This window comes from Paramisgurnus dabryanus, chromosome 9, assembly GCF_030506205.2.
Source record: "Paramisgurnus dabryanus chromosome 9, PD_genome_1.1, whole genome shotgun sequence".
Taxonomy (NCBI): domain Eukaryota; kingdom Metazoa; phylum Chordata; class Actinopteri; order Cypriniformes; family Cobitidae; genus Paramisgurnus; species Paramisgurnus dabryanus.
This window is the reverse complement of record NC_133345.1, coordinates 19946805-19959584: the sequence shown is the minus strand read 5'-3', so window position 1 is coordinate 19959584 and position 12780 is coordinate 19946805. Positions and strand designations below refer to the sequence as shown.

General features: G+C 42.8%; 1 protein-coding gene across 1 annotated transcript; it reads right to left on the bottom strand.

The window, feature by feature from the left end:
* Nucleotides 1-1980: 1980 nt before the first annotated feature.
* Nucleotides 1981-11989, bottom strand: znf296 (zinc finger protein 296). Its single transcript, XM_065283040.2, has 3 exons — nucleotides 11602-11989; nucleotides 9661-9990; nucleotides 1981-6119 (listed from the first exon to the last, which is right to left on the bottom strand). Exons 1-3 carry the CDS (start codon nucleotides 11651-11653, stop codon nucleotides 4615-4617), a joined length of 1887 nt encoding a protein of 628 aa, XP_065139112.1. The 5' UTR covers nucleotides 11654-11989; the 3' UTR covers nucleotides 1981-4614.
* Between the last annotated feature and the right edge of the window lie 791 nt (nucleotides 11990-12780).

The following is a 12780-nucleotide window of genomic DNA, read 5'->3' as shown; positions in this document are numbered from 1 at the left end:
ATGTCTGATGAATTAGTGTTCATCACACACACACACGGGTGTGGTGATCATTGGTCTCATTTTTGGAGTATGATGACGGTCACTACTGTCAGTGTATGAAAAAGTGAAGAGTCTTTAAAGGGGACATTTCACAACTTTTTAAGATGTCAAATAAATCTTCTGTGTCCACAGAGTACGTATGTGAAGTTTTAGCTAAAAAAAAACATATAGATAATTTATTATAACATGTCAAAATTGCCACTTTGTAGGTGTGAGCAAAAATGTGGCGTTTTTGGGTGTGTCCTTTAAAATGCAAATGAGCTGATCTCTGCACTAAATGGCAATGCCGTGGTTGGATAGTGCAGATTAAGGGGTGGCATTATCCCCTTCTGACATCACAAGGGGAGCCAAATTTCAATTACCTATTTTTCCACATGCTTGCAGAGAATGGTTTAACAAAACTAAGTTACTGGGTTGATTTTTTTCACATTTTCTAGGTTGATACAAGCAAGGGGGACCCAATTATAGCACTTAAACATGGAAAAGTCAGATTTTCATGATATGTGCCGTTTAAAATGTTTTTTTTTTCATGTTGCACATAAAATAGCAAAATTTAAGGGTTTTGGCTAAACTATTTGTTTAACTTCAAATAATCTATAAAGCATCTAAAACACATTAATTATTTCATATGGAATGGAATAATAAATGCCGCAGTCTCTGGGAATGTGACATTTCTGCTATTACAGGATTATCACCTTGCTTGTTGTGGTGAGATGGGCCATATCTGCGGCTGCTCTGTCCATGGCACATTGGAATCAGAACCTGTTCATCCAGTATAGAGTGTTTTTTGGACAGCTGGACTGTTGCCTGTCTCTCCCACGCAAGGGCCACTAACACTAATCGCTGTGGCGGGGATGGGCAGTGGGGTGGGGGGTAATATTAGGGTTCAGGTTTCTTTTTGTGGTCTTTGCGGAGAAAAGGAGGGACGTTACCACAAGGAGGATGGTATTGGATGGTATGGTTGGCGAACAAGGATAAAGAAGTACTCGAGAGCTTTTCTGTGGTTTATCTCGTTTGCCACCTTCCTTTGCACTTTCCCTCCGTCCCATTGATGTCATCACAGTAGTGATCGTCCTATGGGAAAAACAACAAGGACTCGGTGATACTCAGCTATCCTTTAATAAAAGTCCTAATTAAAATAGTTTTTCAAATTAAAATATTGGGCTTCACTGTAAAAAAAGTTGGTTCAAATTAAAAAAGTAATTTTGAGTTAATTCAACAAAAAAATATTAGTTGACAAAAAATTTTTAGTTGAATAATATTTTTAAGTTGTATTAATCAATAAAATTTTAAGGGAAACAGGTAAATTACTTTAAGTTGAACCAACAAATTATTTTGTACCGTGCATTTATTGCAGACATGGCAAAAATCTTACTCTCTATTATGCTCTCATTCATTTATTAAGTGCTGTGCATGCATAAATCTCATAATAATGCAATAATATGCAGTTCTTTAATTGCCTACAGATGTATATTTGATAAGACCAAGTATTGCTGCGTTTTACCTTCAATCTTTCAGGACACATTGTCATCATTTTCCTATTCAAGTTGAGTTTCGTGAGAATTGGTTCTGCATGAGCTTGCTTTTAAAGGAAAGCAATCACTTAAAGGGAAATCAGCATTTGAAGGTTTCTGTTTATGCCATTAAGAAAGTCTTGAGAGGTAAGGTTTTGTGAAGACTTCAATACGGTACAGAGAATGAACAAGGCTACGATTAAATGAATCTGGACAACCTCCCCCACATAAGACGACAACACGTTTAGATGCAGGTTTCAAGGGTTTTTGCCAATTAAGCAGACATGACCCCAAGACCACACGCATTCGGCTCTTTTGACCCAAAAGAAATAAAACACTGGAGTGTCGGTTCTGTTGGGAAGACTCGCAGTTTATTCATTTATCTTGCTTTTACAATGAATCATAATATATGCTTCCGTTTTGAGGTTTTCTAACAGCCAATCATCTGGCTGCTTTTATTGTGCTCTCATTGGATTTAACATCCACCACCAACACTTGGGTTCCCACTAATCTGGTTATGCTTCTTACCCTTGCCTTCTTTCGTTAACTATTATATTTATACTAAAGCATTTGAGATTCACTTGCCGTCATACAACTATAAAAGTTGGACGTTTAGTTACCCTCCCTCTGCCTTTGACACTTCACCCAGTGGACACGACATGCACTTAACTCTTAAGAAATGTCCTCTGGCATGTGTTGTAACTGAAAAACACACACATATCTCAAAGTCCACATACACCTGCAGGCTAATGCGGTCAGTTACCTGTTACCACGCCCTCCATACGGTGAGTGGAGGCAAAGACAGAAATAGCAGCAGCGTGATTGGTCAGCAAAGGTAAACACCGGCCAGTCTCGGCTCAGCGGGGCGACGTGTCTGAGAGAAGGTGCGGAGAGGCGGCCCATAAGAGACAAAGGGCACCTGGGAATGTTTTCATCTGCCAGAGGCCATCTCAACTCACAGAAGCTCGTGTTACATTATGTAATTGGGCCCGTGCGGCCACCAAATGGTGCCGTGCGGGTTTGCATGGCTTGGGTGGGTGTAAAAGGTTTTGATAGAGGAGGAGGAGTGATACCATTCCCATGTGATCACCTGCAATTCACCATCCTCTGAGAAGGACGAGGAGAAAAAGAATTTTGCTGATCTACGTAGATGTTGTAGATGACACATTAGACACCCCCCCTCCACGCTTCGCTATCTTTCTCTCGTTCTCTGGTGATAATTGGAGATGGGGTGAGAGGTACATATGGTCCCTTCAATCCAACCTCCCCCAGTCCTGGATGAAAGCTCATTAAAAAGGTTGGTTGTTAATAAGCTAAAGGTTGTTAATGAGAGCATCCCACTCATTAAAGGGGGCAGAGATACGGATGTTGAGGTTTTGTCCCTCATACTACTCCCACTCATTCCGGATCCCAGTAGTTTTTCTCGTCTCCTGCTTCAGATGTATAATCAGTCATTCTTGTCTGACAATCTCATCTTTTCACTTTACCTTGTTGTTTCAAGAGACACACCAACATGAATGACCCAGAGACGACTGTACCAAACATACAACTAACGGACTATGACTCAAGCGGCGGAGCAGGATTTGACAACAATAGCCCTGAAGAAGAACGGTTCTTCTGTGTAAATACTGGTGATGAGATCTGAGACATGTAGCGGCAGGTTTCGACTTTACCGTTCACACATACTCACACACAAAAGTACACCCTCTGACTTTGCCTCAGTCTTTTAATGAGCATCTGAATAGGCGTAGAAATAACACAATTTTAAGTTTACATCAGCAAAGTTTTGGCCTACACATAAAATAATAGAAGAAACACATTACATATGAACCAACAGAAATAACAAATACATCATAGTCACAAAGAGCTTTGTGTTCACAATTCAGTGCTCCCTGAAGAGATGGACACTACCGTATGTCCAACCATTTTCACATTTGTCAATACAAAATTCCCTTTTGATATTATTGAATATTTATTTAACTTTTTTTTTACACAAAACAGACTGTAACATAACAGTTCCCTGCCAGAGTCGGATATTAACAATCATAAAAAACTGTAACAAAGCATTAATTCCCTGTATAGATTTATAATATATCAGGTCTCTCATTCACACGGGCATACACACGCAAGTGCTCTCTTGGTGGGTTTACCATTCACCGGGTCAGTGCTGTGGTTCCCCGCCCAATCTTTTATCAGAACCGAGGTCATTCATTTGCGCAACCACAAAACATGCAGTGCCCTTCAAAACCAATTGAAAACCAGGCAAAAAAAAAATGAAAAGAACGTTAGCATTTGTATGTGCTTGGGCAGTGAAACAAATGTCTAAACGGGCTCAAAAATCGATTCATATTAGTTTTTTGTGCTATATAAAACCCATATGTGATACATGTTTGTGGAATAACATCTGCGCAAACGAAAATACGTATTTACAGAATTCTTAACTAAATGGCAAGATGCTCAAATTGCCACAGACCCAATCAGTCCTGTTCAACATACACCACACAAACCACCAACATGACCTTGTCATATAGTCGAGTAAGCACAAGCTGCATGAGCTTGATGAGAAAATAGCAAAATTCTGTATGACGATGTCTGCGGTCATTTGTGCAAGACACACTGATAATATCATTTGTCCTAGAAACGTGAACCTTTAAGGCTCTACGGTGTAAACACACAGTTAATAATTGCATTATATAATTCAAAATCATAGAGCACATAGAGGTAACAGCCACCGTCTTGCTAATATTTCGGTATGATTGTCTTTTGAAACCCTGCAAAAAGTCAAATGACTAAGGGAACATCTCCACATACTCTGACCTGTTGTACAAGCCTGTGTAGGAATCCTTAAGGATCCTGTTGTAAGAGGAAGTGCTGATTGAAGTTTTGATAATAATGAATGGGCCTAGCTCAGATTTAAACAATGTTTTAGGCACTTGTACTGATGAATCTATCACAACTTGGTCAGATTAACTATGTGCCCCGAGATCATGCACACAGTTTAAAAGCTGTGGGCAAAAGGGCTTCACACTTTGTAATTTTGGTCATGAACAGAAAGCTATTTTTATACCGTGGTTTTACCCAGCGGTGCAGTGCTGCCGGTTTCCTCTGAGGTAGGTGGCTCATCGAGATTAGCACTGACCCCCATCTCAGAGTCCTCCTCTTTAAATTTCTCTGATATGTCCGCATCGGGTTCTGTGAGGGTTGTGATCGGAGCCCCTGACTTATCACTGATGGAGTCTTCCTCCATTTTGATGCCGTAGTCAGCAAGTGGGCTCTGGGTGTAGGCCCCGGCACTAGCGTGGGTGAGTCCGTGTACCTTCTTCAGATGTTTTTCCAGCGTGGCGTAGACGGTGAAGGGAACAGAACACAGCTGGCACTGAAAGGGGGCGCGTGTCCCCCGTGCGCCATGCGTCTTCATGTGTCGAGTCAGCTTACTGCTCTGTGCGCAGGCGTAGCTGCAAAGGCCACAGCGATACGGCCTCTCGCCGGTGTGGCTGCGTCTGTGCACCGTCAGGTTGCTGCTGTTCCTGAAACATTTCCCGCAAAACTCACAGGCCTCCTCTTTTTTCTTCTTGCCTCCTCCACTGGTGACCTGTCTCCTTTCGTTCTCTCTTTGCCAGTCCTGGACCATGTCCACAGCCTCCACCTCCTCTCTTTCCCACTCGCCTTGAGGACGATCTTCTCGTTCTGGGCGTTTTGGCGTGCAGTTGCCACTGGCGATCCCGCTCTCCCCGCTTCCGCCTGTATCTCCGCTCTCCAGGGAGCCTTCTGAGGGGCTGCCGTATGGAGATGGCTGTTGAGGTTCGCCTTGAACTTCTTCATCTGCATCTCTTTGAGGCTGGTAATACCGCAGCAGATTACGATCCGAAACCCTGGACTGAGAGGAGGTCAGGGTGGTACCTCCTTGGTGCTTCCCTGACTCCGTGCCAGTTCCACTGGAAACATCATTATCTCCCGGTCCAGAAAGCTTTCTGTCCTCATCAGGGGTGGGATCAGTCATTTCTTGTCCGCCAGCTCGCCGATGGCTCCTCATGTGTCGTGCCAGTTCTCCACTTTGGGCGAAAGTGAGCTGGCAAATGCCGCAGTGGTACGGCCTATCGCAGGCGTGAGTGCGACGGTGGGCGGACAGGCTGCGCAGGGACTGAAAGCCCTGGCCACACACCTCGCATGAGAAGGCTGTGTGGGGTGATTGAGCAGAGTGTGGGAAAGGCGACGCAGCCGGCGGAGAGGGGGACGGAGATGGTACCACTCCACCTGTGCCACAGCTGACCTCAGCTAGGCGTTGCAAACACATGGAGAAGTTCAGCCCTTGGAGTGCCGGGCTGGAGCTGTGAGGCTTGTGAGGTCGGGATGGTCGTAAGGATGATGGCTGGAATGCTGTGGCGAGGGTGGCGCCCAGGTGACGTGGATCCATCATGGCTGCTGCTGGTTTGGATGGTTGTGCGATGGCGTCGTCCTCTACATGGTAGATGTTGAGAGAATGTGTGTTTTGAGCATGCTGAAGGAGAGCCCATGCATTGGAGAACACACACTGACATGCCTGGCAGGTGAAAATAGATGGTTCCTCTGTATTGGAGAAGAACAGAAAGAGGAAGAAAACAAGTCAGTTTGTAACTCAAATACTTTATGTTACATAAATACTATTAGTATAGTCAAAAAAGTACATATACAATAATTGTACATTTAAAAATTATTTTATCCAAAGCGATGTTTTTTCAGAATGCAATGCTCTACCAGTTGAACTATTGCAACTTTTAACTACAGGAACTTCGGTGAGTAGTTCATACTAAACACTACTATATAATGTATTGATAAATAAAACATGATATAAAACATTAAATGCCATACATAAACACGTACAGTGCTGTCCAGACCTGTAGCTAAGGATCGTAAATGCTAATCTATATGACAAAACATTCGGAGCGGAAAGTGTCATAAGGCCGTCATTGTGACAACAATAAAATGAAACGGGCAGCAGAAAGAAAAGGCTGCAGGCGAGGGAGTTTGATCATTTACAGCAAACAGAACAGGTAAGACCACAAAGTACATGTGAAAGCAGGGCAGTCCAAGTCTATATACAGAACAGAATACTAGCTTACTTCTTTCCGCATACTGTGCACTGCAGTATATACTGCATTCTCTTATTCTTAATCATTGAGAAATGATTCATAACTAGAAGTAATCCGTTGCCATGTTGATATTAAGATATGACATGCATAAAATAAATGCTCACTTTGGATTGTAATTTAACATATACTGGCCTGTTTTAACCAATTGTTGGTTAAAAAAAATATATATACAGTATAATTTCTGCCAATTCAAATTTAAATGTAATAGTCTTAAAATCAGATTTTTTTTATTTTAATTTATTGCTTTTGATATTGGGCAAAATAGTGATGTTTTTCTCAGCCCACGTCACTGAAACTCCCACAGCTTCACCTCTCACGAGAAGCCAGTTTCCTCATTTGTCTAATTTTTAGGCAAATAAAGCGTTAGAAAAGCATGCCATAAATTTTTACAGAGAAAGCCCTGCAGGTATTCGAGTAATAATGAGTTGGTAATAGCCGTGTCTTGCACACCGGTTGAGTCGAGCCTTATTTGATTAAAGGTGTGCTCACAGGACGACCAGGTGACTGCAAATAGATGGACTGAGACAGAAGCAAATGGGTGCAGATGGGTTCCTTTAACAGCTCTGATGGTATTTTTAAACCTGGTGGTAAGCTTTGTCTCCATTTCTGAGAGCCACTCACCAATTAAGCTGCAAATTGCTAATTAGCGGAACCGAGCAAACGAAGGTTTTATGCAAATGAGTCCTGACTCAGCCTCCTTGATAAATGGGGCCTGTCTGCAAAGAGGATCCAAAAACAGGAAAATTTATTTCATTTTTCTTCATTCTCTTCTGAAGGGTTCAAAGCAGAGTGCTGTAAGCCTCTTTAACGTCTCCTCCAATCAAAATCCTTCTGCTTTTTTTGGGAGGGGGGGTGAAGGAGAAGATTAAACGGAGCCTCTCCTATTCTCTTGTCTCTTGGAGAAGCACAAAAAGAAAGCAGAACAGCAGATCTTGGAGCCTCTGGGACTGAGGTTAAAATGGGTATGACATGGTGAAGGTACACGGAAAAACATGTTTAATTTAAGATCAAAAAGAAATAGTTGCACGGGTCATGAAAAACAACAGAAAAATCATCACTCCTGTGACTGCACCTATGCCCCCCTTCCAAACAACACCCTCTATTCCTCCAAATCTCTCCCTCGGGTGGAGGGTGCAAAGCAGGGGTGGAGGGGCTTTTGTCTCAGGGTCCTGGAGTGAAACACAATACTCAGCCGGTCTCTTTTCCTCTCACTCTTTTTTGTAAGGATTCCCATTTGGCCCAGGGTAGCAATTGCATATTAAGCAGAAGCAATAACCGCTAATTAAAAATGCAGATTGGCTGGGAGCGCTAACAAGCAGCAGGCAAAATCTTCTCTCTCTAGGGGAGAGAGAGAGAGAGAGAGAGAGAGAGAGAGAGAGAGAGAGAGAGAGAGAGAGAGAGAGAGAGAGAGAGAGAGAGAGAGAGAGAGAGAGAGAGAGAGAGAGAGAGAGAGAGAGAGAGAGAGAGAGAGAGAGAGAGAGATGAAAAGAAGAGTAGAGAAAGCTGGACGAAATAAGCGAGGCATTGATACATTGTATAAACCAATTTAAGAGTCCATTACACCACACGACTCTTCAAAAATCATCATCTCTGTCACTTTCTCTCACCTACCCCAAGCAAACACACACATATTCTCTGGTCTGATGAGTTGTGGGGTAACAGATTTTTATGGGATGAGTCAAAATGAAACCACAAATACAAAAACATTTTAAAACGTCCAGTCACTCACAACAACTATGCCAACTGCCCACCTAATAATACGGACACCTGCGACCTGGTCCAATTCGGCAATTGTCACTTGGCTGTCACGCAGACCTGGCATCCCCAAGCCTTCAATTAAAATAACATTCCATTCACTTATTGTTTATCAAGCATCTATTTCTAGTTTCAATACCAAAGATTGTTGACAGTAAGGAAGTAACACATTAGTGTAGTTTGCACTCACTTAGCCTAACACCTTTATCAGCAACGCACACCTTCACACACTAAAAAAGGCAAGAGGGACCGAACCCCAGAAAAGCGAGAGATGCGGACGAACGGAAGCTGAGCTTGTAAAGGAAGGAAGTTCAAACATGTGTACAGGAGGGAACGATCGAAAGAGTGAGCAAGTGTGCGTTCAGTTGATAATGACCAGTCATAACTAGTGTTGGGTAATAAAGTGAGTATACTTTTGGTCAGGGATGCAAAATATATACATAACGGATATCGTCAAAGGGCGTCGCTCAATAAGCACGTTGGAACTTTTTAAACATCCTATTCTGATAAAAAAACAAATATTTGCTGGTTTTAAGAATCCAGCCGGCCTGAAGAAACAGTGTAGGTCACGCTTCAATAGAAGAGACAGAAACACAAACACCTGCAGAGGCCAATGATTCCCTTTAGGGCTGAAAAACAGAAAAGTAGGTACTATTACGCTCACACACATACCTACCAACATCCTGTTCAACAGTCAAAAAAAGCACATTTTCAAAATTCTTCACAACTGTCCTTAACCAGGCTATAGGTTCGTGAATGTAGGTGGACAAGAGAAAAGGTCATCTCTGGCTTTTTTTGAAGAGAGCAGTGAGAAGCTCAAAGCAATGCATTGCACACCATGTCAGCACCTGCAATAAGTGACACATGTTGAAATAATAAGAGGTTTGAGGACAGCGTGTTGCTGTGAGCTATGGGAGTTGTGCAGTTGGGTGGCCTGACTGTGCTGTTTACCTGGCCACTTCACCTGAGAGACAGAGCCAAGGAGATGCTCAGGTGTGCTCAGGTGCGTTTCGGTCACCCCCTAGGGTGCGGGTATAAGTGTACGTTTGTTCGCGTGCGTAGCAGAAGTGCCTATCCCTTCCACTCAATTAGACCCGGCGTCTCTAACTCACCAAGGCCTCAGTACCACAGCAACAGCGGTCTAATGAGCCGGACTGGGGACAAGGTGTTTAAATGAGGGGACAGTTTTACAAAAAAGACACTAATTAGCACCTAGTACTCACCGGCTCTTTTCGCCTCCACCCTCGCACCTGGCTCTTCCTTGCATCTCCTGTCCGTCATCCGTCGGAGCTCCACGTAACCTGCCTCCACCGGCGTTCCCGGGCCACACCGGAGCATCCGATTGGCTGGAGACTGAGGGGTGTGGTCCTGGGGCAGAGCTCTGGCGCTGCCGCATCCGCCCTGTTTGTGCTGGATGAAGGTGAGGATGTGGGCAAGCGGGAATGCTTGACCACACTGGCCGCAGGTCAACAGATCACGCCCTCCAACTTCGTGCAGAGGCGGTTGCTCCGGAGATGGGGATGAGCTGGGGACAATCGTGGACTCTGGAGCGTCTATGAGTGGATGAAACATAAAAGAGAGCAAATGAGAGTCAGAGAAAACTCCAAAAAAGTAGCTCTGAAAGCCCCCGGTGTGTGTTTTTTTTTAATGTGCTACTTTCAGTTCTCTGCATTCGTCCGTGTTAAACTGTCACCATCAGCAATGCTCCGTCTGGTCAGCAGACACTGACCACTTCCTGCGTCTCTGCCACCGACATCTGCTTTGCACAGGAAGCAGCGAGATGCAGCTCCGTTGCACTTGAGCAATTGGCCCATTAGTACACAATGATACATCAGGCACTTTGCACTGTATTCATCCCACCACAAAACTGCTGATCTGAACAAGGTGTCTTTCACACCAGTCATAACCGCTGCACGTATGAGCAATGCAGTACTGTATGTAAATCTAGCAAAGGCCAGTGCTGACCCAAATAGAAGTTTGTAACAAAAATAATGTGAACCCAGTTGCAAGAAACTTTTGAGGTTATTAAGTAAACCCTTAGTTTTTTTTTTACAACTGGTTCTAATGTAGCTCAATTGGTGGAGCACTGCACCAGCAACACAAAGGATGCAAGTTTGATTCTCAGGGAACATTAATACTGATAAAAAAGTAAAAGCACCAATGCATACTTGTAAAAAACATTCTCTGTACTTGAACTGAAAGTCTAGTGCACCCAAGAGAGGAACTTGTCCTTTGGCCTTGGTGCCACCACTATGGTCATAGGTTCGAGGACACACACATACACATACAGCCTGGACTGGATTCACCTGCCCAGGCTGGGCTGTCCATGCCGCTGCAGGTACAGACAATCCCGGGGAGGGCAGGATTTCACTGGTGGTTACTCAAAAATGTCACCTTTCCTGTTTCAACAGCTCTGGCTGTTTGCGCCGACACGCAAAGGCGCGGCTGTTTTACGCGCACACACACACACTAGACTCGAGACTTGTGGTCAGGTGAGGCACGCATGGCTGACCCCAGTTAGAAGATAAAGCGAAAAAAATATCCTGTCACAATCAAAACAACATTTCACTACTGTACAGTACAGTAGGATGTTTCTCGCAAACTTTTTTTTTAAATAAATTAATTAAATAATCAATAAACTTAAATTAGTTTTTATATAGTAAAACGCACAAGAAAACAACTTGTTTATCACATTTCGAGAATAAGAACTTATATAACCTGAATATATATGTAAACAAAAATATGTAACAGATGCTAAAGTGAAAAAAGTGACGACAAAAAACAAAAACAAAGATAATCTAAAGATGCAATAAGGAAGTGCAATGTTATTGCTTCAACTCGTTCTGACTGTCTAAGGAAACGTGTAACGACAAATGACTTATCAAAATATATATTTTGACATATAAATAATTTTGTCACTAACATATTGCAGATAAGTTACATTTAACACGTCCGCACGACAAATATAAAAAGATATAAACATGAGGGTGGGTTGTAACTCCAATGTCAAGTACGCGCACTAGCCACAAACCACGTGAAAACTTACTGTACTGATAACACGTTGATTATTGATTACTATTACACATTTAAATCTTCCGATATGCAAGAATTGCTTGCTTTTTGGTGTTTAAATGTGCAAATAAATAAATAATAATTAAGCTTACCTTGCATTACGCTCAGGTGTTGCGGTCTGCTGCCGAGTTTACGCCTGGACATAGCGTGACACTATTTTCTTAAACTACTACACCAGAGCTAACCTGACAGTTTAAAAGTGTCATATACCAGCAGTGATGTACGAATAGACTGTCGCTGTACTCGTGCGTCGGTCAGTGTTCAAGTTCATACTGTCTGTCTGCTGGCCCTGGAGGAGGAGGGCACGAGAAACGCCTCCAGTCCGTCAGCCCGCCCCACATCCTCCTCATCATCATCTTCCCTCTTTCTTATCAGTGACCTTATTAAACAACTCTGCTGTTATTAGAAAACAGCATCGGTGCAACCTTAAGGCATCCAAACTCTTAATCTTCGTTATCTCGATGCCGTTTTGGTGTAATTATGTAAATAGTGACTTTGATGGCGCGCAGCTGCTGCTTTACACCAATAAAACGCTCTGGTTGAGGATGTGGGTAAAGAGGAAGTGGCTTTTATCGAGGTCGACTGAGACAGGTGTTTGCCTGTCCGGCTTATTTCGAAACCCAAAGTAACTGTCGTTTTATTTTCAGGCACTTGCTTCTCTAATGTGGATGGCGGATATGTATACAGGCAGATACGGACTCCGTACGATGTGGTTAATTTCCCATTCAATCTAATTGCACGTTGAGTGGAATCACGTGTAATTTTAAACAGCGAAGTGCGCCATCTTGCGGCGACGACACGCAATGGTAATAATGCCAGCGTGGGAGAACTATTTATGCAGTTGCCAAACTCATTTATTCAAAAAACAGCACGTGTACCCTGTGATATTTGGAACATATACTACACATATAGCAGTAAAAAAGACCAAAAATACTTGTTTTAGATCAATTTTTTTTATTTAAATGTCCAAATCTATGATAATTGAAGATTAGCAACAGATCATACCAGATTGGATTTATCATTTCATTTACATCTTTTACTAAATGAAAAGATGTCAGGCATTTAACATCTGGTAGTTCTATAAGAGTGCCAAGTTTTATCACAATCTTCAATGAAGGGATTACAATATGTACATTACATTAATAGGATGATCTTATGTATGCCAAGTCGACTCCCACAGAATGACATCTTAATAGAGACAAAAGGGAAACATTTCCAATCTCATATAGGGCAACTGGAATTGATGGATCATAGCATTCCTTTTCATGGTA